Source organism: Talpa occidentalis, unplaced genomic scaffold (genome assembly GCF_014898055.3).
Source record: "Talpa occidentalis isolate TD23 unplaced genomic scaffold, MPIMG_talOcc4v2.1 talOcc4.13, whole genome shotgun sequence".
NCBI lineage: Eukaryota > Metazoa > Chordata > Mammalia > Eulipotyphla > Talpidae > Talpa > Talpa occidentalis.
In genome coordinates this window covers 52,312,368-52,338,609 of record NW_023601322.1, presented here as the reverse complement: position 1 = coordinate 52,338,609, position 26,242 = coordinate 52,312,368, and the positions used below count along the sequence as shown (strand labels likewise).

Below are 26,242 nucleotides of genomic sequence, written 5' to 3'. Positions count from 1 at the left end.
CATGTAGAAGAGAGGAGTGATCTCAAGATGTATGTTATTGGCTTTATTAAGTTGTTGGCTTTGAAGAGGAGGAAAGAGGTGTATGCTAAAAAAAACAAATGAGTTTCTAGACGTTGGAAAGGGATAAGAAAGTGAATCATTCTGTGTCTCCAGAGGAAACAAAGCCTTTCCAAACACTTTGATTTTAGCCCAGCGTGGCCTACTTTTGGATTTCTGCCTTCCAGAATTGTAAGATAATAAATGTGCTGTTTAAGCCAGCAATAATTGCTACAGCAATAAGAAAAAACTGCTGAATAAGTCTGAATTTAAAAAGAAATTAGGAAATATTTTATTGTACACAATTTACATTTGTGGCATATAATGAAAAGCATGGCAAAATAATTGATTTTCCATTAACAAAATCCATTTTATTAATCCATTTTTTAATTTTTTGTAAAAAGTAAAGATTTAATTCCTTATATGTTCTCATATAATACAACTTTCTATGTACAATGGTTAACAGTTGTGTTGGGACATAAGGTATGAAACTAAGAATGGATCAAAAAAGCGCAGGAGGAAGGCCACTGCCAAAGAGTAACTTCCAAGAACTTGGCATTTTCCAGGGCAAGGCAGACGATGTGGGGTCATCATTCTGTAATTTGAAGAAAAAAATAATCCTTCAATTTTACCAGTATATCTTTTTTAAACATATAAGTATAACAAAATTCTCCTTTCTCTAGTTTTCTGTTTTGGTTTTGAATCTTTTTTTTTTTTTTTTTTTTTTTTTATAGAGGCATGTTTTCTTTCTTTCTTTATTTATTTGTTTGTTCGTTTTGTTTATACATGCACTGGGTACAGTCAGAAGCGCGGGAGGGTGAGAGAATTCACCAGAGCCAGAGCAGGGAGCAGAGCAGGCAGAAGGATCGAGGTACACTGCTGAGGGGAGCCGCGGGCGGCAGGAGAGGTCTGCGCGCCATGTGGGACCCTCCTCCGGTGGCCGGGGAGCAGCCGGGGATCGAACCGGCGCCACAGAGGCTGCGGGCAGCTTCGCAAGCCAGCGCTTAACCGCTGCGCCACCGGGGAGGCCCTGTTTTGAATCTTTTTTGAGTTTCATAAGGGAAAACAAGTTTTTGTGTCTTTATATCAACTGAAGATAAGTTACCACAAGTTCCATATCATCAAGATATGCCAAAAAGGATACAGATGGAGTCCTTCAGGTAAAAACAAGCACAAAAGATACCAGGATTTTAAAAAAAAAAAAACCAGTGCTATGTGATTTGTACTAATTTGTTCTTCACAAAATCATGAATTAAAAAAACTGTTATGGACCATATAATGCAACCTTTAAAAGTACTCCTGTTTAGATTAATCTAAAGACTAGGTGATCTCCCTGAGTGAAATGCTCTTATTTCATAATAAAGTATTTAATTATAATGCAAGTATTAAAAGTATTTTAATTATAACAGCTACAGCATTGCTTACCTTTTGCTTTCCTAAAAAGAAAAATCCTGACTTCCAATGAGGACTTGTTTATTTTTGTAAGAAGCTGTTTTCATGTAATGAAATACTAACAATGAATACAATGAAGTTATTTAAGAGTTTCCTTTTTTAAAAAATTAGCCTCGCTCAAACAAATGTAGGCAATAGGTGGTCAACTGCCCTTTTTAAAAAGTTCAGGTAAACTAAACATATGAAGATACATCTATATTTAATATAAATTTTCACTCACTTGGCCTATTTTTATAGTACACAAAATGTAAGTTCATTGACAACAAACAAATGGATGAATGAAAGAAAATAAAAATAAACTTTTGGCTTAGAAGACCAATTAATGGTTACCAGAAGGGAAAGAAAACAAATGGTTAAATAGGATAAAAGGCTAGTATTGTACTTTTTGTGTTGAACTTAATGCAGTGTATGTGCACATGTTGATTGTCAGTTTCACCTGAAACTTGTTATGTCATAATGCAATTATTACTTTGATTTAAAAAGAGAAAGATAAGCAGAAAAGACAAAAGCAAGGTTATGAAGAAAAATCAGAAGCTTACATTGTAGTAAAACTTACACATGGTTTGATTATGTGAAGCCATTCATTAAGGTACTCAACAAGACCTAATGCATCCGGGATGTTGTCTCCTTCTGAAACAAATTTTAGCAGGACTGCCATTGGGATTTCTTTAGAACAGCTATAACAAATAGAAAGAATAATTCAGTATAATTCCACTGATATAAGATGGTGATGTCTGTTTTCATATCTAAGATAATCTGCCAGGTTTTAGGCAAGGAGAAAACATGACATCATAAAGTCACTTATTTATCTCCCTTTGTCCCAAATACATTCTATTTTGCGGGACAGGACTAGAAGCCATGTTATGTCCACTCTGAGAATATGAATGTTTGAGCCTTGTAGCAAAGTTGCATGAAAATCATTCCCTCTATCTTTGGCTATAACATGTAAGGTATGTTTTCATGTCCCAAAAGTTATTATAGAAGACAATGATTTTTAGAAGCACCACAGCAAAGATTACTGAGGGAAAAAAATACACTCTTGTTAATAATCTAAAGCAGCAAAGGCAAAAGAATGGTGAAAAATATAACTTCTTACAGATACCATTATGTACCAAGTATTGACCGCATATTTTACGGTTCAATCCTTAGCACAATCCTTCAGAAAGTTTTATCATCTCTATTTTATAAATGGATCAATTTGAAGTAACAGAAACAAGGACAGAATAAAAAGGTTCAAATTCTAGCTCTGCCACTTACCAGATATTGGGCAATTTACTTTAGGGCTTTATTGTACCTCATCTATAAGGGAGGCATTGCAACAGAACCTATCTCACAAGTTATTGTGAAGTTAAGGGGAGGTAATGGAGGCAACATGCTTAAAACAGTGCCCTAGGTACAGTCAACTTATGTAAATGTTAGCTACTACTATGAGGTAACTAAGGTTTAAGGGGAATGAAATATGGTTAACATACTCAAAGCCCTACCTACGAGGTAAACAGATGGGATTTGAACCTAGGTCTTTATGACTCCAAAACACAGTCTCCTGTTACACTATAAATGCTTCCAGCTAGATGGAAATACACCAATATAAAAAGTTTCCTGTTTGCCAACAAAAGTAAAAATCATTTCTCACACCCTAAAAACAGTAACTTTGAGAAAAATGAAATGCTTGACTGACGCTAAGCCAGTCAGCACATGACTGACAGGCTTAAAGAAATAAAGGTGAATTGGGTTCTGAGGGATTTAATATGTGGAGAAAACTTTGAAATGTAGGTTTAGATGGTAGCAAAACAGTTTGCCAGTGTTACCAGTTGGTAAAAATAGGAAGTGGGAAGTCGTTAGCACTACTTTACCATCTCAGAACGTCATTCTTTTTTTTTTTTTTAAGATTTATTTATACATACAAGAACTGGGGTATAGGCTAGAAGTACAGCGGGTGAGAGGATTCACCAGAGAGAATGGGGAGTAGAACAGGCAGATCTACTGAATTATGCTGCTGAGGGGCAGTGGACAAGACAGGAGAAGTCTGCTGCACCATGTGGGTTGCTCCCTGTCGGGCTGGGGATCGAACTTGTGCTGCAGTGGCTATCACTTGATAGTGCTGTGTCTTTAACCCGTACGCCACCAGGGAGGCTCATAGTTCTTTGATATCTTTTTTTTTTAATTTTTAAAAATTTATTTATTTATTTATACAAGCACTGGGTACAGTCAGAAGCGTGGGAGGGTGAAAGAATTCACCAGAGCAAGAGCGGGGAGCAGAACAGGCAGAGTGACGAAGTACACTGCTGAGGAGAGCAGCGGGCGTGGCAGGAGAGATCTGCGTGCCATGTGGGACCCTCACTGGTGGCCGGGGATTGAACCGGCGCTGCGGGCAGCTTTGCAGCCCGGCGCTCAACCACTGCGCCACTGGGGAGGCCCCCAGTTCTTTGATATCTTAAGGACTGCTCTCAAGTTTTGCATGGAACCACTGTAAGTTATGAAGACTCTGATTTTAGTTCATAAAATACTCATGTTACGATAGCATTAGAAAAGGTTCGTGTCTGGAGAAGGCTAACCTCCCTGGCTGTACCTTCATTTAAAAAGGTTCTAGCTTGTAAAGTTCAGGAGTACAGTCCTAAGCTTTAACTCTGTAATATAAAGAGCAGAATAATAGTTTTAATATCCTCCTCTAGTCCTCTCTGTAAAAAAACAGTGAAAAATGACTAATTACTTTCTGTGACACTAATGACTACTACTAACTGTGATATAGCCATTATTATATTACATTATACATATATTATACATTATGCATGTATTAAAATGAGCTATATCCATTATTATAGTACAAACTTCTATTCCAATTAAGGTTTGGCCATACAAGATCTCAGGTCAGTCATATTAATGCCACTGTTTATTATTAAAGTAATTAAAATTATCTTTTGCAGAAACCAGAGTACATGCTTTCATAGTGGGAATAAGAACTATGTATACTATACATATTTTAGTAAACATTCATCTACGCATTGAGGAAGAAAAAAAGGACTCAACATTGTACAACCCATATGATCTCAATCTTTTTGTTCAATTTCAAAAATTCTCTATTGCAATGAAAATACAGTTGCACTGAACATTGGTTATAGGTTTGGCTATAAATATATAAAAGATTTGTGTTCAAAATGTGAAAGAAAATCAATTTTGTGAGAAATCCTTGAGACACTGAATTCTAATTTAAGTTATCAATGTTAGAATTACATTATATTGCAGATACTTAGATTCAAATATTTTTAAACAAGTTTGGAAGAAAGCATAAAAAAAGTAGTAGTAGTTATACCTGTGTTCAGTTACAGAACATTTTAAATTATATTTCTTTTGAATATTTGGTATTTTCCAAAAATTCTATGATAGGTATGTCTTACTTATTTCTTCATATTGTTGCTAACTTTTTGGGCAAGTTTACAGCTACCCAGAAGTTATTCTTTGGCCTCATCTAGGCCACATGCATGTGGCTCAGAATTCAGAAAAAGAATCAGGAAGATATATACATAGAGCTGTTCTTCTGAGTAGCTCCTGCCCACTTCTGGTTTTCTGCCTAGAATTTTCCAGGTGCTTTTTCTTTCGAATGCTAATCTGTTGCCTCCTCAACTAGGCAAGACTACTGTGCTCTGCTGGGTTTCCTCCTGCTCCTTTTGTTATGTCTAGAAGTTAACTCCAAGTAAAAAGCTGGGTCAAATGTAGGACTGACTTTATTTGCCTTCTCTCAGGAATCACAGCTATGCGCTACTTGTCCAATGTCTGAGAACAGTTATATCATTTATTTTGTCCAATTTAGTTGTTCATGGCAGGAAGGCAAGTTACTCTGACATAGTCAGAAGCAAAGGAGGATGATCTGTAAATAAGTCAGTTTGAAGGAATGATGAAGATGTGATATGAGTAACTCCTGGAAACTAGGCAAGGTTTTACAAGGGAGATAGAGGAGAAAAGCACAGAGAACAAAACCAAAGAAGAATGAGACAGCTTTTGGGAAATCCTGACTATCAGTAGTTTACCTGGAGCACAGAATACAAGGTAGAGAGGTCACCAAAGAATGAGGCAAGTGAGGAGATTCTGGAGGGCCCTGTATGGCATAGTAAGGAGTATGGAGCCAGATTTTGAAAACAGCAAGTAAAACTGCTGACAGACTTTTCTCAGAGAGTGCTTGTAAAGTTTTGTACTGTAAAAGGTTAATTCTAGCAATGCTGCTGAGAACGGAATAGAAGAGATGGAGGATTAAGAAAACTTGATAGCAGTTGCTATGAACTGAACTGTGACTCTTCAAAATTTACTTGTTGAATGTCTTTAGGAGGCAATTAAAGTTAAATGAGGTCATAAGAGTGGAGCCCTAATCTAATAACTATGGTTTTATAAGAAGAGAAAGAAAGCTCTCTTTCTGTGCCATGTGAGGATACAGTGAGAAGGGGGCTGTCTCCAAGTTTAGGTACACACCAGAACCCACCCAAACTGACACTCCAATCTTGGACTTTCAGTCTCCAATACGATGAGAAAATAAATTTCTATTGGTTAAGTCACCTAGTCTGTAACATTTTGTTACAGTAGCCTGAGCAGACCAATATATCAGTCTAGACAACACATAATGGGGTTTGAATAAAGCAAAAGAATGATTACAAGTTGGTGGTTTATAGCACAGGACAGATTACAATTTAAGCAGAATTTCTAAGCTATGGTAACAGAGGAGTTAAAATGCTACATTTTGGGAAATAAAGTAGAAAGGAAAATAATAATAACCTAAGTTTACATGTTAGGAAACAGAAAAAAAAAGATCAAATTAAACCCAAAGCTGGCAGAAGGAAAGAATAAATATCAGAATGGAGATAAAGAACAGAAAAACAATAGAGAAAATCATTAAAACCAAAAAGTTTGTTCTCTAAAGATCAACAAAATTGTGGTTAGCACAATTGATTAAGAATAAAAGACTCAAATTACTAAAATTAGATATGAAAGTAAGGACATTATTACCGATTTTACAGAAATAAGCATTATTATTTAATGAGTACAGATTTCCTATTTAGAACAATGACAAACTTCTGGAAGTAGATAGTAGTGATGTGTACACAGCACCGAACGTAGTAATGGTACACTTTAAAAAAGATTAATTGGGGGGGGGGCGGAGCAACATGGCGGAGAGGAGACACTGCGAGTAAGATCTCCCATTAAAAAAAGTTAATAGGGAGGAAAAGCGGCAGGTCCCAGTGAGAACTGGGACACGGAAGATAAACGGGTGACGCCAGCGAACTGCCCGAAGAAGAAAGTGGCCATAAAAAAGGACCAGAAGGGAGGGAAGCGCAGAACCCTGCTCCCTTCCCCCGCCCACAGAGGCCGCACTCTCCGACCAGCAGAGAGGAGGAAAACAACAAACCAAAACGGCCAACAAGAACAAACGACGCAGCAAGCGGGACTGTGAGTGGAAAGGAACTATTTCAGCCACCACACCCCGTGAACGGGAGCTGTGGAGAATCCCCCAGGATCCACCCCGGAGGTGAGCAAACGGCTCCGGGCGCCATTGAAGAGAGGCCCCGCCCCCGGGGAGGAGACCAGCACCAGCACACAGCCCCGGGCTGCCCAGTAAGCCTGCGGGGAAAGGCGGCGCGCTGGAAAAACAGGCGCGGATCGCGGTCAGGATTGCGCAGAACAGCAGCGCGCTGGAAAACCAAGTGCGGATCAGAATCCGGATCGCGCGCGGAAAAGCAGTGCAGTTGAAAAGCAAACGCGGATCCAGATCACAGCTGCCCAGGTCCCTGCGCCTGCGACCTAGGCTTGCGGGGAGACGCGCGGAGGCCCTCACTGAGTGAGCAGGCCCAGGCGCCCAGGCACGGGAGCGGGATTCAAAAGGCGCCATTCCCGCGCCACTGAACTGGGCTACAGCCTGCGTCCTGGAACTGAGGGCTTTGGAACTGACACCCGGGGCACGAAACTAGGGGCGTGGGTTCCCCACGATGGTGGGGCACAAGGCAGACACAGCACCCCAAAGCCGTTGAGGTGTACCCTACCATTCCCGCTCTGTTCCCTGTCCCACGGGGTGGAAAATCAGCTCCCCAAGGGCTCCAGGAGAGATCTCTGGCGCCACCTAGAGACTTGAAGCCAGCAGAGGCGCCTAGAGGAGCCAGTGGCCAGCTGGGGAGTTAGCCCACGCCGGGCCCCTTCCGACCAGTAGCCTGAGCCCACAGGGGGAGCGAGCACCCACAGCCGGGGCAGACCAGGCGCGCAGAAGAGTGTGCCTGAGACCGGACGCACAGGGAGTGTGTCCCATATCACCATCTTAGAACAGGGACATTTCTTCAGTAAAGACTACCTGCAGAAGGCTTCCTCAGGAGCCAGAGGTGAGCGGGGGAAGTTCGCCCACGCCAGACCCCCTCTGGCCTGCAGTCCAAGCCCAGAGGGGGAGCAGGAACCCACCGCCGGGGCAGACCAGGCGCACAGGGGAGTGTGTCCCCACATCGGCATTTTAGAACAGGGACCTTTCTCCAGTAAAGACTGCTTGAAACTGACAGATGACTCCTGGAGGAACCAGAGGAGAGCAGAGAAGCTCACCCAAGATGCCGGCCAGTCCCAACTACACAGTGTCCCAACGCATACGGCAAATTAGAAAACAGACAGTAGGGAGGAGAAGAACCACACGCAACCTAGCAACTCCCCAGGGAAAAAGCACACCACAAAAAGAAAACCAGCCCCCAGATTGCAACGACAGTAACTTGGAAGAACTCCTGAGCCTTCCAGAAAGAGAATTTAAAATTGCCGTGATTAAAAAACTGACAGAAGTCATAAAGGAAAACAATGATAAGGGAAAAATAATCAACGATCAGAAGAATGCAATTGAGTCCCTAGAGAGGGAAAACAATGGTCAGAAGAATGAAATTGAGTCCCTAAAGAGGGAAGTAAAAGAAATGCAGGAGATCAAAGAATTAATGGAAGAACTAAAGAATTCTGGGAAAAGCAATGAAAGCAGAATAGATGAAATGGAAGAACGAATAAGTAATCTTGAAGACACAGAAATAAAAAGAACCAAAACAGAAAAGGAAAGAGAAGTACGAAGGAAAAAGAACGAAGAAAGACTTCGGGAACTATCTGACTCCATGAGGAAAGGAAATATAAGAGTTATAGGAATACCAGAAGGAGAGGAGAGAGATGTAGGAACAGAGAAAATATTCAAAGAGATAATTGAAGAGAACTTCCCAAATGTGAAGAAGGAGATGAAAATTGATATACAAGAAGCAAGAAAAACACCAAACTTCCACGACGAAAGGAAAAATACAGCAAGACACATAATAGTAAAGTTCCCAAGAATCCAGGACTAGGAAAAAATAATGAAGCTGGCAAGAGGGAAGAAACAGATAACATTCAAAGGAAAGCCAATCAGGCTGACATCAGACTTCTCCAAAGAAACACTACGGGCAAGGAGAGAATGGAGGGACATAGTCAACAGACTCCAAGAAAACAGATGCCAACCAAGAATTCTCTATCCCGCAAAGCTCTCCTTTCTCTTTGAAGAAAGAATATGGACCTTCCCAGACAAACAGAAACTCCGGAATTTCATTGCAACTAAACCCCCACTCCAAAAAATACTACAAGGAGTCCTAAAGCCAGAACCTCAGAGGGACGAATAACAATGAAAGAAAGCCAAAAAAAAAAAAAAAGTTATTAAAAGAATAAATAAATAAAATCAAAGGAAAGACAAACACAATGGCAAATACAGATGCTAACATATCAATATTAACTCTAAATGTAAATGGACTAAACTCTTCAATAAAAAGACACAGAGTTGCAGCCTGGATTAAGAAACAAAACCCAACCTTTTGCTGTCTCCAGGAAACACATTTAGCTACAAAAGATAAAAATAGGCTCAAAGTTAAAGGATGGAAAACAATCCTACAAGCAAATGGACCAAAAAAGAAAGCAGGAACAGCTATACTTATATCAGATAAAACAGATTTCAAACTCAAAAAGATAAAAAGAGACCCCAATGGTCACTACATTATGATCAAGGGGACAATACTTCAAGAAGAAATAACACTCATTAACATATACTCACCAAACGAAGGAGCACCAAAATATGTCAGACAACTGTTGTCCTCTCTGAAAAAAGACATCAGAGAAAACACATACGTAGTGGGAGACTTCAACACACCACTATCAACAATGGATAGATCAACAAGACAAAAAATAAGTAAAGAAACCAAAGCTCTAAATAAGGACCTAGAGCAATTGGGCTTAACAGACATCTATAGAACACTAAACCCCAAAAAAACGGAGTACACATTTTTCTCAAGCGCACATGGAACATTCTCCAGGATCGATCACATACTGGGGCACAAGACAAACATCAACAGATACACCAAGACTGAAATCATATCAACCATCTTTTCTGACCATGAAGGCATCAAACTAGAAATAAACCATAAAAAGAAGGCAAGGAACTTCCTACCTCATGGAGATTAAAAACCACACTACTGGAAGACCACTGGACTAATGAGGAGATCAAAGAAGAAATTAAAAAATTCTTTGAATTGAACGACAAGGAGGACACCAATATCCTAAATGTATGGGATGCAGCAAAAGCAGTAATAAGAGGAAAATATATAGCAATAGAAGCTCACATCAAGAAACAAGAAAGAACTCAAAGAAACAACCTAATCTCGAAGCTCAAAGATCTAGAAAAAGAACAACAAAAAAACGCCTAAACCAGTAGAAGAAAAGAAATAATAAAAACAAAAGCAGAAATAAATGAAATTGAAACTAAAAAAACAATCCAAAAGATCAATGAAACGAAGAGCTGGTTCTTTGAAAAAATCAATAAAATAGACAAACCCCTAGCCAGGCTCACAAAGGAAAAAAGGGAGAAAGCACAAATAAACAGGATTATCAATGAAAGAGGAGAAATCACAACGGACACAGCAGAAATCAAAAGAATAATCAGTAACTACTATGAACAGTTATATGGAAACAAGTTTAACAATCTAGAGGAGATGGACAAATTCCTACAACTCTACAATCACCCAAAGCTAGATAAAGAAGAAATAGAACACCTAAACAGACCAATTACAAGCAGCGAAATTGAAATGGTAATCAAAAACCTCCCCAAAAACAAAAGCCCAGGACCTGATGGATTTACAAATGAATTCTACCAAACATTCAGAGACGAATTAGTGCCTATCCTTCACAAACTCTTCCAAAAAATTGAGAAAGAAGGGACAATACCAAACACGTTCTATGAAGCCAACATTACACTAATACCAAAACCAAACAAGGACAACACAAAAAAGGAAAACTACAGGCCAATCTCCCTAATGAACACTGATGCAAAAATCCTCAATAAAATTTTAGCTATCAGAATCCAACAATGCATCCATAAGATAATTCACCACGACCAAGTAGGATTCATTCCAGGGACACAAGGATGGTTTAACATCCGAAAATCAATCAATGTTATCCAACACATCAACAAAAAGAAATATAAAAACCATATGATAATATCAATAGATGCTGAGAAAGCTTTCGACAAAGTGCAACACCCATTCATGATAAAAGCCCTTGAAATTCTTGGGATACAAGGAACATACCTCAACATCATAAAGGCCATCTATGACAAGCCAACAGCCAGTATCATTCTCAATGGTGAAAAGCTGAAAGCAATTCCATTAAGATCTGGAACAAGACAAGGATGTCCACTCTCACCACTGCTTTTCAATATAATACTGGAAGTCCTAGCCAGAGCAATAAGACAAGAGAAAGACATCCAAGGAATCCAAATAGGAAAAGAAGAAGTCAAACTATCACTATTTGCAGATGATATGATAATATACATAGAGAACCCCAAAAAGTCCACAGAAAAACTAATTCAACTCATCAATCAGTTCAGTAAAGTGGCAGGATACAAAATCAACACGCAAAAGTCAGTAGCCTTCCTATACACAAACAATAAATCTGAAGAAGAAGAAATAAAAAAAACCCATCCCTTTTATTATTGAAACAAAAAAAATCAAATATTTGGGAATAAATCTAACAAAAGAGGTAAAGGACCTATACAAAGAAAACTATAAAACACTGTTAAAAGAAATAGAAGAAGACACAAAGAAATGGAAAGACATCCCCTGCTCATGGATTGGAAGAATAAACATTATTAAAATGGCCATCCTTCCAAAAGCAATATACAGATTCAATGCTATTCCAATCAAAATTTCAATGTCATTCTTCAAAGAAATAGAACAATTATTGATGAAATTCATATGGAATCACAAAAAACCCCGAATAGCCAAAGCTCTCCTGAAAAAAAAAAGAAGGGAATGGAGGCATCACACTCCCAGACTTCAAACTCTACTACAAAGCCATAATCATCAAAACTGCATGGTATTGGAACAAGAACAGACATACAGACCAATGGAATCGAATAGAAAATCCAGAAATAAACCCACAGATTTATGGTCAACTAATCTTTGACAAAGGAGCAAAGACTATGCATTGGAGCAAAGAAAGTTTGTTCAATAAATGGTGCTGGGAAAACTGGGTCGCTACATGCAAAAGAATGAAGCTTGACCACTACCTCACACCATACACAAAAATCAACTCAAAATGGATTAAAGAACTAGACATAAGACCTGAAACCATAAAATATATAGAAGGAAATATAGGCGAAACACTACGTGATTTGCACATCAAAGACATCTTTACAGACACATCACCCAAAGCAGTGATAGTGAAGGCGAAGATAAACAGCTGGGACTACATCAAATTAAAGAGCTTCTGCACAGCAAAAGAGACAATAACAAAAACAAAGAGAAACCCCACCAACTGGGAGAACATTTTTGCACCCAACACTAATGATAAAGGACTGATCACAAAAATCTGCAAAGAGCTGATGAGACTTAACAACAACAAAGAAAAGAATCCAGTCAAAAAATGGGCAGAAGAGCTAAAAAGAAACTTCTCTGAAGAGGAAATGCAAATGGCCAACAGGCATATGAAAAAATGTTCAACATCACTTGTCATCAGGGAAATGCAAATCAAAACTACCATGAGATACCATCTTACACCAGTGAGAATGGCACATATTAAAATAACTAGCAACAACAAATGTTGGCGAGGGTGTGGAGAAAAAGGAACTCTTCTGCACTGTTGGTGGGAGTGCAAACTGGTCCAACCACTGTGGAGAGCTGTGTGGAGATTTCTGGACCTACTAAACATAGAGCTTCCATATGATCCAGCAATTCCACTCCTAGGTATTTACCCAAAGGACACAGAAACATCCATTCCAAAGAACACCTGCACCCCTATGTTTATAGCAGCACTGTTTACAATAGCTAAGCTTTGGAAACAAACCAAATGCCCAAAAATAGATGACTGGATCAAGAAGATGTGGTACATATATACCATGGAATATTACTCAGCATTCAAAAAAGATAAACACATGCAATTTGCAGCAACATGGATGGCGCTGGAAGGGATCATGCTCAGTGAAATAAGCCAAAAAGAAAAAGAAAAATACCGGATGGTCTCACTCATAGCAGGAATCTAGAAAACTTAAATAAGGGACCAGGAAAACGAATAACTATAAGAAAGTGAAAATCAAAATCAACAAAAAACTACGAACCAGAGACACTTTAGGGGGGCGGGGGTGGGAGGGGAGGGTTTGGGGTCAGAATGGGGGGGCTGCAATTGTATGGGGAATATAAAAATAAAATTTATTATTAAAAAAAAAATAAAAATAAAAAAGATTAATTGAATGTATATTTCACAATTAAAAAAAGACCGACCATAGAGGATACCTAAGACCCCAAAACACACCACATGTAAAAAAAGCATAAATGTGTGGGTATTTAGGAACCAATTCTCCTATAACCAAAATTTAACCTTTCCCCTGAATATAAGGAACTCTAATACAGTATTAATTGTAAAATATATTTTCAGAGTTCTAACTAGTATTCTAAGATACTATCAATTATCTTAATTTCTTTTTAAAACATAGTGGGAAACAAATGAACAAACAGGCAAACAAACCTACCTTTCATCATAGAGTGTTTTTGTGATACCTCCTCCAGGAATACGGATACAAAATTCAGAATCATCTATTTCAGGAATGCATGGGATTTTTTCCATTTCTTCCCAGTTAAGGCTCTTTATTTTATTTTGAACACCTTTTTGTATGGAGGGTGTCAGTAGGTACCTAAAGGGAGTACTAGAAACAATCATATAATTAACTTTCTAAAAACTCACAAATGTGAAATTATCTTACTGTCTAATATTCTGCTGCACAAGGCAAAAAGAAAAGTGTCCACAGTAAAAAAAAGTAAAGAGATAAGAAAACTTAACAAAGACAAGGTCATCACAAAGACAAACCTATATCCCACAGTTAAGCTTCCTTCTGGACACAAAGCCTGTTATGGTATTTCTAGAAAAAAGTAACAGTTTTGAAAGGTTACTCTTAGCTGATATTCTTTCATCATGATTTTATAGGTATATGAACGATAATGTCACTCAATAGTTATACTTCCAGCTCTTGGATACTTTTTCTTATATATAAGTCGTCAGTCTGACATGCACAGGAGCTATACTTAAAGGCAACTGGATTTCTATAAATACAAATGGTTGAACATTTGGAAATAGAAATATCAATCCAATTTTTCAAAAATTAACCAGTAAGTCTTAAGTACCTTTGCTCCTCTTTATCTTCATCAGTATAGCTCTGTGTTATTGCCATGCAATCAAACAAAGTAAGACTCCAGAACTACTTTTATCTTTACATCAAAACTTTCCCTGTGGTCCATAGGAACTAAAAGAATCTGCTTAACAGTACTCCCTCTTATCTCATCACTTCTTTTAACCCTTCTTTTAACTTTTTAATAAATTATAATACTGTATAAATCATAAAAATAATTTTTAAAAGGCAAATACATACCTACGAAGCTGTAGATCATTACGTTGATATGAATGACTGCTGGAGAGAACAATAACTTTGGCACAGTTACTACTTTTCACCCAGGAAAGCAGTTTTTCACAGAATGACTTCGATTTATACTTTGTTTAAACCATTGAAAGAAAAGAAAATTTAAAAGTTAGATTTTAGAGAATATTTTTGCCAAATTTATATGTTATATAATGTATGTACAATAATTATAAGTATTTTTAGATATACTTACTGTCCTTAAACTGAAGATGAAAAGTGAGGAGCAGGCAGTTATTTATTATTTCTTTACAATCAAGGAACAAATTGTAAACAATCTAAGTATCAAAAAAATTCTATACTGACTGAGAAAGGAAAATTGCCCAGTTCTCTATTTAAATAATCTATTTTAAGACTGCCATATGGTCACCTATGAGACATTCTTATGAGAAACCCCTGACCTGAATGTAATCATGAGAAAACAATTAGGTGAAATTAAAATGCTGAACATTTGGCCTTGATTCTTCAATTTTGTGAAAAACAAAGAGAAGCAGGGTTAAATCTACATTTAAGGATACAACTAAAAAGACGTAAGAGCCAAATGCAATTAATGAACCTTGACTGGATCAAGAATTGAAGGATATTTTGGGGACAACTGTGAGAATTTAAATGTTTGATGATACTACTAAATAGTTCATTGAGTGCTGATTTTCTCAGGTGTGGTAATGGTGTTATGATTGTGAAGGAGAATGTCCTTGTCTGGAAAGATGTGTACTAAAATATTAAGAGGTGAAATATCATACTGTTGTTACTGTATGCCAAACATACTGGACTGTTTGGAGAAGGAAACTGTGTGTGTGTGTGTGCAATATTTGTGCAAAGAATCAATGCTCAATAAATATTCGCTATTTTTAAATCACTAGATTTCCATCTACCAAACATTTCATTTAGAAGTGATTGAGTCATCTCTCTTAATTCTTGAACTTACAATGCTATTAGGAAGAGAACAAGAGTAATGTGGCACAATGGAAAAGTGTTAGCAACTCTCACTATAAAACACTGGGTATGATATTCTAGATATTATTAACTGAAAAGTCTAAAATACATTAAAATAATCATAGCACTATTCACAATAGCCTGAATTTTTTTTAAAAATTGAATGTTCCCTCACCAGTATGATGGGTAAATTATGATCTATTTTTATAACAGAATCCCAAAGAGAAGTGAGAATGGATGAATTAGTATAACTTCCAATATGGATGAATCTCACAAATAGAATGCTGAGTAAAGGAAGCAAGACAAAAAAAGAAGAATGTATTGTAAAATTCCATTTTTATAATAATATAAAGACTAGGTTGGGCATGGAGGAGGAATATTGATCAATTTCTAACTTCCTGAACAGATGGTACCTTAATTCATTCAATAAACATTTATTGAGAGCTACTCCACATGGAAGGCACTATTCTAGAAGTTGGGGGTTTAAGAGTTACAAGGGTTGCATAAGTCATTTTTATTAGATGCAGATAATGACAGGCCAGGTAGTGATGAATGGTGAAGAAAACTGCCACAGGATAAGATAAATGATCAAAAAGGTGTTCAGAGAAGCTTTTATAAGGTAATATTTAAGCAAGGAGTAAAGTAAGTGAAGCATTTAGGTAATAGGGAAAAAGCATTCTAGGCAGAGAAATTTACCTAAAGACTTTGATTGGAGTGATCTTAACCTATTTGAATAACACAGGGAGAGCAGTGCGGCTGAAGCAGTGTGAGCAAAAAGTAGAACAGGCAATGAGCACACAGGAATGGCTGCAAGATCAGCTGTCCAGCAGAATAACAGAAATGCCCTTAATAGCAGTTGCTTGCCATGTATGGCTACCGAGAACTCGAAATGTGGCAAGTGTCACACAGAAACTGAATATTTAATATAATCAACTTTTAATTAATGAATCAAAATTTAAGGGCCCCCCTGGTGGCGCAGTGGTTGAGCGCTGGGTTGCGAAGCTGCTCGCAGCCTCTGCAGCGCCGGTTCGATCCCAGGCCACCGGCGAGGGTCCCACATGGCACAAAGATCTCTCCTGCTGCCTCCTGCTCCCCTCAGCAGTATATCGTCAGTCTGCCTGTTCTGTTTCCTGCTCTTGCTCTGGTGAATTCTCTCACCCTCCCCCGCTTCTGACTGTACCCAGTGCTTGTATAAATAAATAAATAAATCCTTTAAAAAAATTAAAATAGCTATATGTGGCTAGTAGTTACTGTATCAGACAGTATAGAGGAAGAACCTCATAGGCTTAAAAGTTCATTGGTGGTGCTCTTTGGAACAGACTGTTTATGGGGTGTGGGATAATACAAGGGGTAGAATCCCAGCTATGACAGATGACAGTGGTTTGGACTCACACAGTAGCAGTGAAGGAGGAAAGAAGTTGGATTTAAAATACATTCTAGTAAATAATTTATATGCTAATGGCACTGGCTGAAATGTAATCAAATGAAATAAACCTACAACATTCATATGCTTATATTTTTCACCAGTGCTACCCAAATCAACAATAGGTAAGTTATATGTCCTAATTCCTTTCAATCATGATATAATGGTAACACTGCTGAAATTTTATGAATTTTTTTCCTCTATAGAATCAGACCTTTCTTAACTGTAAATGGAACAGAAAAGGCTGTGAATCTTAACTCTGAATGATTAGTATTTTTTTAATTATATTTTGTATTAATAACCTTAGAAAGGCAAATACAACATACCAACCTTAATAAAAATGGATCTTAACTGAAGAGCCATGAGTTTCTTTGAAGGTAATGAATATACTACAGAAACAAGAAAATGAAATCATTATGATAATAAAATGAAGGTATTATACAAGTGAAATTAATGACAAAAATTAAAATTGAATTATAAGAACATTTTATTTAAATGTTTTTTTAAAAACATATACAACATATGGACTGTCACTTGGTTAAAATATCTTAGAAGTATTTTCAAATGCATCTATTGGCTTTATTTTATGAAATGAAAGATTCATTTTTCAAAAGTTCCCTGTAAGAATATATTGACAATTATTTTTCTTCTGACGTTGATAGAACTGAATCTTCTGGAATTTTTTTTTTCCCTCCCTCTTCTTGCATGCTTACTTATGCAAATAAATAAGAACAAAAAACACAACTAAGATAAAAAGGGAGAAAAAACCCATATTAAAAAAAAAGGAAATCTTAAATTCTATTTAAAGATACCAGTACAATTGCATCATTCATAAAAGTTGCCATTAAGAAATAGCTAACCAGGGGCCTCCCTGGTGGCGCAAAGGGTTAGTAAGCACAGCACTGTGAAGCTATCCACAGCCTCTACACCTTGAGTTCAATCCCGGCAGCCAGGGAGCTACCCACATGGCGCAGCAGACCTTCTGTCTCACCCAATGCTCCCTTCAGCAGTGTATTATAGTCAGTCCATCTGTTCTGTTCCCCACTCTGTCTCTGGTGAATCCTCTCACTCCTCGCATTGCTGGCCTGTACCCCAGTTCTATGCATTAAAAAAAAAAAGAAACGGCTAAAGAGGCAGCTCTCCTGTGCTGCACCTCCCCCTGCAGTGACCTTTAGGGCTAATGGCTCTCGCCAAGGTCCCTAGGTCCGGCTGGGCAAGGAACCAGCGCACAGGGGGAGAACAGCAAAACTCCCTGAAGCAGGGGAAGTACAGCAAAGTTCCCTGAAGACATAGATAAGACAGAAGCTTATCAAAAGATTATGACCACCAGGAACTAAAAAACCTTATCTCGTCTTTCTAGAACTACAAACTTTATCCCTTTATTGTCTTTCTAAACTTCCTTCTTTCTTCTATAAAGGTCATTTGTTGTTAATTAAAAAATCATATGAAATCCTTAACACAAGGCTGACTCAAATGAAACGTTACTAAACCCTGTTATAATTAAAATATAGTTTAGGTGAAAAAAGTAGTTAGTAAAACAAAAAATGCGATCATATAGTTTAAAAACAAAACTAATGGTCTATCTACTTAGGAATGAGGTAAATCACTCAGTGATAAGCTAAATCCATTCACTGTTCTGTGCTTTTGGAAACATATATATACTGGCAACTAACTTAAATAAAATCGCACTCAGATTTACACTCTCTCTTGAAGTGTGTCTGTTTGTCATTTCTTCAGCGGAATCCCTGACCACCCTGCGCAGTCTCTCAACCCTGAGACAGCCTCATCGTTCACTGCTGTGCGCGGCACTCCTGCCCCGCCTGTGGCTATGTAGGTGTTTGTAGGTGTTTTCCAGTCCTTTCAAATGTTAAAAAAAAAAAGATAGAAATGACTAAGACGGAAAAAAATAGAACCATGCCACAAATGCTGCACAAAGTTGGCATTAAATGTTTCCTACAAAGCACCATCGTAGTCTATTTCTAATTCAAAACAACTTTACCTTGCAGTAAAATAAAATACACATACCTTCAGCATTTATACTGAGTTCTGTTGAATTTTCTTCTGCAGTTGCGTATGGATTGTTTCCAACCATTGGCACAAGACAATCAGTATAGAAGTAACCAATTTTATGCATATTCAGAGTAGAAACAATCAGATCTATTGCAAGCTGGCCAACATTTCCAACAGATACAGCTGGCTGAAATCATTAGAAAATATGTTCAATAAGTAATTAAAATTAACATCACTTTTAAATTTAGAAAGAGGAAAATAATCACAGCACCAGTACTGAATGCTCACAGCATCACAGCTATTTACAGACTTACGTTAGCTGAGATGAAGTATCACCGGGGTCTCCTCCACAGTAGAGCTTTTTTTTTTAGTATATTTTATGGAATTAACACTGGTTTACATCATTGTTTTATTTTAGATGTACAGGATTACCCCCTTCAGGTGTTGTTGCCAGAGCATAATCACCACCAAAGCACCCATAGTCCAACACCATGGTGTGTTGTTCTCCGAACACTCCCTCTGGTTACTTCCACTCTATAGTCAGCTTTCAAGGGCAAATTTTTGAGTTTGGCTTATCTGACCCTTTGCTTGGTCAGATATTTTGCATATAAGTGAAACCATCCCACACATATTTTTTTCTGACTTTTTTACTTAACATAATCCCTTCCAGCTCTTTCCATGCTGCCACAAATGGCATGGTTTATCTTTTTTGATTACTATGTAGTATTCCACTGTGTGTATGTACCACACCTAATTACTTATTTTCTGACATTTTTGTGAGCTTTTGGATAGTATTTGATTTCTTCCCTCTGGTGTTGTCCCTGAAGCCCCAACACCACAGCCCTGATCCATCACCACAGTCCCTTGTGCTCTTCTCTACCCTGTTTTGACCCCTCTACCTCCCCTTCCCCTGCTGTAAGCCTCAGATCTATGCAAGTTTTGCCTTTCTTTGTTTTTCCTGACACTTTGTTTGGTTTCTCATAAAAGTGAGGCCACCTGATACTTCTTTTTTCTCCTGACTTACTTCAATTAACATAATCCCTCCAGTTCTATCCACAAATGGCATGAATTTATCTTTTTGATCTGAGTAGCATTCCATTGTGTATATATACTGCATCTTTTTGATCCATTTATCTGTTTGGAGGCATTTAGATTGTTTCTGTAGCTTGGCTATTGTAAATAATGCTGAGATAAACATAGGGGTGCACAGTTTCCTTTAGATTTAGTGTTTTTCTGGTCTTTGGGGAGATTTCTAGCAGTGGAACCGCTGTGCCATATGGTAGATCCATTTTTAGTGTTTTGAGGAACCACCACACAGCTTTCCATAGTGGCTGCATTTCCATAAGCAGGGTTCCTTTTTCACCACATCCTTGCAAGCATTTGTACTTGTTTTTGTGTTTCGTTGTTGTTTTTTTACTATGGGCCATTCTCGCAGATGTGAGTTTATATACCTTCTTGATCCATTCACCTGTTTTGGGGCATTTAGGTAGTTTCCATATCTTGACTATAGTAAATAGTGCAGCAATGTACATGGGAGTGCAGGTTTTCCTTTGAATTAGTGTTTTTGTATCCTTTGGGTAGATAACTAGATAACTGCTGGATCACACGGCACATCCATTTGTATCTTTTGAGAAAAGGCCACTGTTTTCCATATGGGCTGGACAAATCTATCTTCCCACTAACAGTGCAGAAAATCCCTTTCTCATCCTCACTAGCACTTTATTTTTTTAGATGGATCATTCTCACAGATGGGAGATGGTATCTCACTGACGTTGTGATTTGCATTTCTCTGACAATAAAGGCTGAACATTTTCTCATGTGTCTGTTGGCCATATGTATGTCTGCTTTCAGGAAGTGCCTATTTAGTTCTTCTGCCCATTTTTCAATTGTTTTCTTTTGTTGAGTTGCACGAGTTCATTGTATATCTTTAATATCAGCCCCTTGTCAGAAGTATAGTATGCAAATATTTTCACCCATTCAGTGAGTTGCTTTTTTGTTTTAGTTATGGTTTCTTTCACTGTGCATAAGATTTTTAATTTGTTTTCCTTGCTGCTGGAAATGAATCTGCAGACACCTCTGAAGCCTATGTCATGAAGTATTTTGCTTTGTTTTCGTCTATGTATTTTATGGCTCAGGTCTTACATCCAAGTCTTTCATCCATTTTTGAATGGATTTTTGTGCATGGTATGAGATAGTTGTATTCTTTTGAATGTAGATGTCCAGTTTTCCTAACACTTATCAAAGAGGCTTTCCTTGCTCCAGCATATATTCTTGGCTCCTCTGTCACAGACTAACTCTTCATATAGGTGTAGGTTTCTTTCTGGGGTATCAATTCTATACCACTGGTTTGTGTGTCAGTTTTTGTTTCAGAACCAGGGTGTTTTAATTATTATAGCTTTAGAATACAGTTTAAAGTCTGGAATTGCGATACCACCATTGTTACTCTTTTATGTCAGGATTGCTTTTTGCTATTCAGTATTTTTTGCACTTCCATACGAATTTCAGTAATGTTTGTCCCATTTCATTGAAGAATACCGTTGAACTTTTGATAGGGATTGCATGGAATCTGTGTATTGTTTTTGGTAGGATGGCCCTTTTTACAAAGCTAATTCTTCCAATCCATGAGCTGGGAATATCATTCCATTTCTTTACGTCTTCTTCTATTTTTTTTAACAATGTCTTATAGTTTTATTGGCACAGGTCCTTCACATCTTTTGTTAGTTTATTCCTAGGTCTTAATTTTTTTATTCTTAGGTATTAATTTTTGGGAGTAATTGTGAATAGATGTTTTGTTAATTTCTTCCTCTTCTAGCTCAATTTTTGCATAATAGAAACTGATTTTTGTGTACTGATTTTATAACCAGTCACTTTGCCAAACTAATTTATTGCTTCAATTAGTGTTTTTTTCCCCCCAATGGAGTCTTTAGAGTTCTTTATGTATATTATGTATATTATCACATCATCTACAAATGATGGCTTTGTCCTTCCCTTGTTGGCATTCCTTTTAAATCCTTCTTTTGCCTAATTGTTCTAGCTGAGAGTACTGATTTGATGTTTATTTGAACACCTACTATGTCATTGCTTTATACTCTGGGAACACAGTAAAACAAACTGACAAAAGTTCCTGCCCTTGGGATGCTTACCATTCTAGTGAGGGAATGGCTTACCTGTAATAAATATAAAACATACAGTAGTAAGTGCTATGGAGAAAAACTGAGTAGTGCACATATGTGGTTGGTGGTAATTTTACATAGGTTGATCAAGGAAAGTCTCACTCCAGGTTGACAGGTAACTATAACCTGAAAGAACTAAGGGAGAATGCCACATACAGACCAGGAAAAAACTATTTCAGGCAGTGGGAAAACAAGTGTAAAGGTTAGAGGTATGAACAAAGAAGTTCTTTTGGGTATTCTTTCCATTTGCTTTGTTAGTGGCTAAAGGTTGGAGTGAGCATCTTTTCACACAAATATGCTCCCCAGTCTCCCCTCTCCCCCCTGTACCCCTTCTTCTTCTCTCCGCTCCTTTCCTCTCTCCCTCTCCCTCCCTCTTTCTTTCTCTCTCTCCTTCCCTCCCTCCCTTGCTCCCCCCACCATAACTTTATTTATTTATTTATTTTTAAATTTTTAAAAATATTTATTCATTTATTTATACAAGCACTGGGTACAGTCAGAAGCGCAGGAGGGTGAGAGAATTCACCAGAGCCAGAGCGGGAGCAGAGCAGGCAGAAGGACCAAAGTACACCGCTGAGGGGAGCAGGGGGCGGCAGGAGAGGTCTGCGCGCCATGTGGGACCCTCCTCCGGTGGCCGGGGAGCAGCCAGGGATTGAACCGGCGCTGCAGATGCTGCGGGCAGCTTCGCAACCCAGAGCTCAACCACTGCGCCACCGGGGAGGCCCCCCACCACAACTTTAGATAGGCCAACTATAAAATATCTACCTACAGCCTAGAACACAACTGAACTCCAGAGTCTAATGAGTATTTCCACGTAGTTGTATCACAGGCAATACACAATCAACATGTACAAAACTTTTGCCCAAACTCATCCATATATTTTGTTTCAGAAAAGAACACAATCATTCACCTAATTATCTAAAGCAGAAAGCTTGCCTTTCCCTTACCAACCACATTGATTCTATCTTCCAAAGTATCTCTTTAATGTGGCTCTCTCTTTACATTCTTTCAGCAATTGCATTTTTCTGTTTTTGGTTTTCAGCATACAAGTGATCTCCATTTCTCATTACTTTCATGTACTAAACCTAAACCCTTGGTTATCTCCTATAATTTCCTTTTCCTGTCACAAAGACTTTGCCACTTTGGTTAGATCCTCCCTTTCTTGCATCACCTTTTTTTCATATTGGATCTTCCCATTAGCATGTACATTTTCTCTAACAAATATAGCCTTACATCCTACAGACTCCCTTAGATACCATTTCACTTCTCAGCCTCCCTTACACAGCCAACGTTGTTCTATCTGCCTAGTAAAACATAAGCAGGAACTTTAACTCTGAATTAATGTATGAATATATACATACATATACATAACGATCTCTCCTCTCATTCATTGAAGTTGCTCCAATGTGGCTTCCCTCTTTTCCATTGTAATTGTCAAGGTTATTGCCAATAATCTACACATCAAAACTTTATTTTTCACAAACTCCCTGATGATTTCTGACAGGTAGCCAATTCCTTCTTGAAATACTTTCTTCTCTAGATTTAGGTGTTTGACATTTAATGAAGGGAAGAATAATTGCTTTGTCTCACCATTATAATGCAGGGGGCCTTGCTGCCCCAGCCAGATAGGATACTGACAAGCAGCTAAGAGAGGGGGGCCTCACACCATGGGGTCAAAGCTAAAGGGCCTCACACCGTGGGGCTGAAGATCTGGCATCCTTTGCTTTTTGTTCTTGGTCATAGAGAGAGAAAAATTTATCAGAAAGTATATTAGGCAATAAATTATATGTATCAGCATACTGTAAGTAAATAGCATGGAAAATTGTTTGTTTAGAAATTAGTTGTTGGGCAGTTTGGCCCACTTTGCAATGGGAAGCGGTTGTTGTGCAGCAATCCAGCACAACAGTTGTAGTGGGTCTTTCTTTTGCCTTCTTTTGAAGTTTCTTGGGAAAGTTTTTAAATGAAGCTATTTGAGTTAGGAGTTTCTAAGTAGAAAAAGTTCTGATAGCTGAGTAGCAGCCGGTCCCGGCTGAAGGCCACACGAATAAGAGGAGTCTTTTCTTGCTTAGGCTTTGGCTGATAGGGATGTACTGGCGGCTATCCACTGTCTTAGGTTATTGTTTAGCTGAAACAATGAGTTCTAGTGTAAGGCTTAGTTTTTTATTAACCTTGAAGGTTGCCTTCTTACTGAGAGCACGTAGTGGCCAAAAGCTTATGGAAAAAGAGATGCACTGATTGTTTCTGTTTTGTTTCTATGCACATGATAATGTAATCTCACTGCTTGCAAAAAATGTATAAATAAAGAACCTGCTGAGCCTCTGGGCAGAAGATACTAACACCTCACCAAGTGTCGGTGTCTCCTCATTCTACCTCATCCCCTTCCCCTCAGCCCTTGAGTTTCAGCCCCTTACAAGTCGCCGAGGCTGTCTCATCCTTTCAGGAACCCCTGACACATTTTGCCGGAGGCTGGTCCCCGGCATTATATCACTCTAAATTATTGGGCAACCGTGTCTTCTGGGCTAACAGCGCCTCCAGACCATACTTTTTCAATGTGCAATTCTAGAATCCTTGCTGCCCAGGTCTCCCAAGCATTTATTTGTGCCTCTGCTATGACATACATCTTTCTGAAATGCACTAATTCCAACCACACCCATCATTTAGGCAAGCCTTCCCCTATCAACATTTTCTTTTTCTTTTCTGCCAGATATCTTCCACAAAGATCCCTCTTCACTTTGATGATTAATAAATATTTCTCAGGAAGATATTTTGAAATTATGCAAAATCTTACTCCTCAGTACTCTGTCACCCATTAATTTTAGCACTGATATTTCTTGTGTGCATAATTACAATGAAAACCACCAAAAAAGATTTTCTCATGACCATATTTTTTTAAGTGGTGATATAACTGACATATAACATTGCATGAGAGAGAGAGAGAGAAAAAAAATGGATTTCGAAGAAATAATAGTTTCCCCTCACGGGCAAATATGCAGCCAAATAAACCTTGCTCAAAGTGGTGGGCTGAAGGCCCAAAGCTTGCCACAAGTCTAAGGTAACTTCTGACAGAGAACCAAAAGAAAGTGGTTAGAAGCGATAAAACCCAGTGTTAGCCAGTACTGGCAAGCATTACTTTTATTATCTATAGTTTCCTGGTTACTGACAATGACTTGCTAACTTACGACTGATTCTAAAACTAGCTGAAGGTTTTCTAGGATAAAAACTATGGAAAATGACCCCCATACCGTAAGTGCAATTTATCTGTACTACCCAACATTAAGTTTTACAGTCAACAAAGACCGTAGTCTTAGATACGTTTGGTGATGCGCCAACCAAGAGTTCTATTGGGACCGCGGCCCCGCGCGACAACCTCCCCGTTTTCAGTGTAGGCTAAAAACCTGGAACAGAAACACGGGCTCTCTCCATCCCAGGGTCGGATGAAAACCCCGGGTTGGGGTGGGGACCACACCGCACCCGCTCTGAGAGGCAGCAGTCAAGACGCGAAGTGGAGAGCTCGAGAAAGTGAGGACTCACCATCAGGAGGGTGAAACCCGAGAGGTCGGGGACCGATTCTTCACAGGGAACAAACATGGTCGCAGCGAGGTGGGAAGGAGGGGCTGTGTGTCGGCCTGGCAGAAACTAGAGCGCTGACACTGCAGCACCACGACCCAAGAGCCGCTCCCCACGCGGGGTCCCTGGGGCCGAGAGCGACGCCGCTCGCCGAGGACCCGCGGGCGGGGTCCTTCGAGTCCCCGGGCGCGGGGTCCTGAGGTTTCCGCCCAGCTCCCTGCCTCCCTGCCGGGCACCAACGCAGATCGGGACCGGATCCGGGAGAGAGACAGGGGCGGGCAGCGCACCCCGAGACCCTGGGAAGGCCGGGTGACGGGACGCGCTGAACTCGCGGGGCAGGAACCCCGGGATAGAGGGAACGGCAAACGGAGACGCTCAGGCAGGGCGAGGGGCAGCCCCGGGGCCTTGCGCTCCGCCGCCGTTTGAAAACAACAGTTGGGCGCGCTCGGCCCGGGGCTGGTCGCTGCGTGGTGCGCCCCCCCCACCACCCCGCCCCACAGCTGCGCGCGGCGCGTGGCGGCCGGGACCAGGCGCTCAGCACGGACCGACGTTCCCGCCGGGCGGCGGGGCCGCGCGCTAGAAGCGGATCGAGGTGCCGGCCCCAGCATGTCGCTGCCTCCGGAGAAAGCCTCGGAGCTCAAGCAGCTCATTCACCAGCAACTGAGCAAGGTGAGGGGCCGC

General features: G+C 39.2%; 2 protein-coding genes across 4 annotated transcripts in view; one reads left to right on the top strand and one right to left on the bottom strand.

Moving 5' to 3' along the window:
- Positions 1 to 305: 305 nt before the first annotated feature.
- Positions 306 to 25,731, bottom strand: PSMG2 (proteasome assembly chaperone 2). Its single transcript, XM_037508877.2, has 7 exons — positions 25,526 to 25,731; positions 18,840 to 19,011; positions 17,145 to 17,203; positions 14,411 to 14,529; positions 13,517 to 13,690; positions 2,045 to 2,165; positions 306 to 631 (listed from the first exon to the last, which is right to left on the bottom strand). The coding sequence occupies exons 1-7, from the start codon at positions 25,580 to 25,582 to the stop codon at positions 539 to 541; spliced, it is 795 nt and encodes a 264-aa protein (XP_037364774.1). The 5' UTR covers positions 25,583 to 25,731; the 3' UTR covers positions 306 to 538.
- A 362-nt stretch (positions 25,732 to 26,093) lies between these two features.
- Positions 26,094 to 26,242, top strand: part of CEP76 (centrosomal protein 76) — a 34,457-nt gene continuing 34,308 nt past the window's right edge. For all 3 annotated transcript variants that reach the window (XR_005124656.2, XM_037508874.2, XM_037508873.2), the window contains exon 1: positions 26,094 to 26,230. Coding sequence is in view for 2 of the 3 variants with exons in the window: in XM_037508874.2 (XP_037364771.1) it covers positions 26,168 to 26,230 (63 nt within the window). In the remaining variant the exon portion in view is untranslated. The remainder of the gene's footprint in view (positions 26,231 to 26,242) is intronic.

Bases quoted from the DNA above. Each gene is read 5' to 3' on its own strand.
- PSMG2 (XM_037508877.2), bottom strand. From the start codon at position 25,582: ATGTTTGTTCCCTGTGAAGAATCGGTCCCCGACCTCTCGGGTTTCACC. The intron at 17,204-18,839 runs GTATGTGTATTT...TTGTTTCTGTAG, and splicing joins ACTCAGTATAAATGCTGAAG to TATATTCATTACCTTCAAAG. The intron at 2,166-13,516 runs GTAGGTTTGTTT...TATTTGTTATAG, and splicing joins AAAACACTCTATGATGAAAG to CTGTTCTAAAGAAATCCCAA.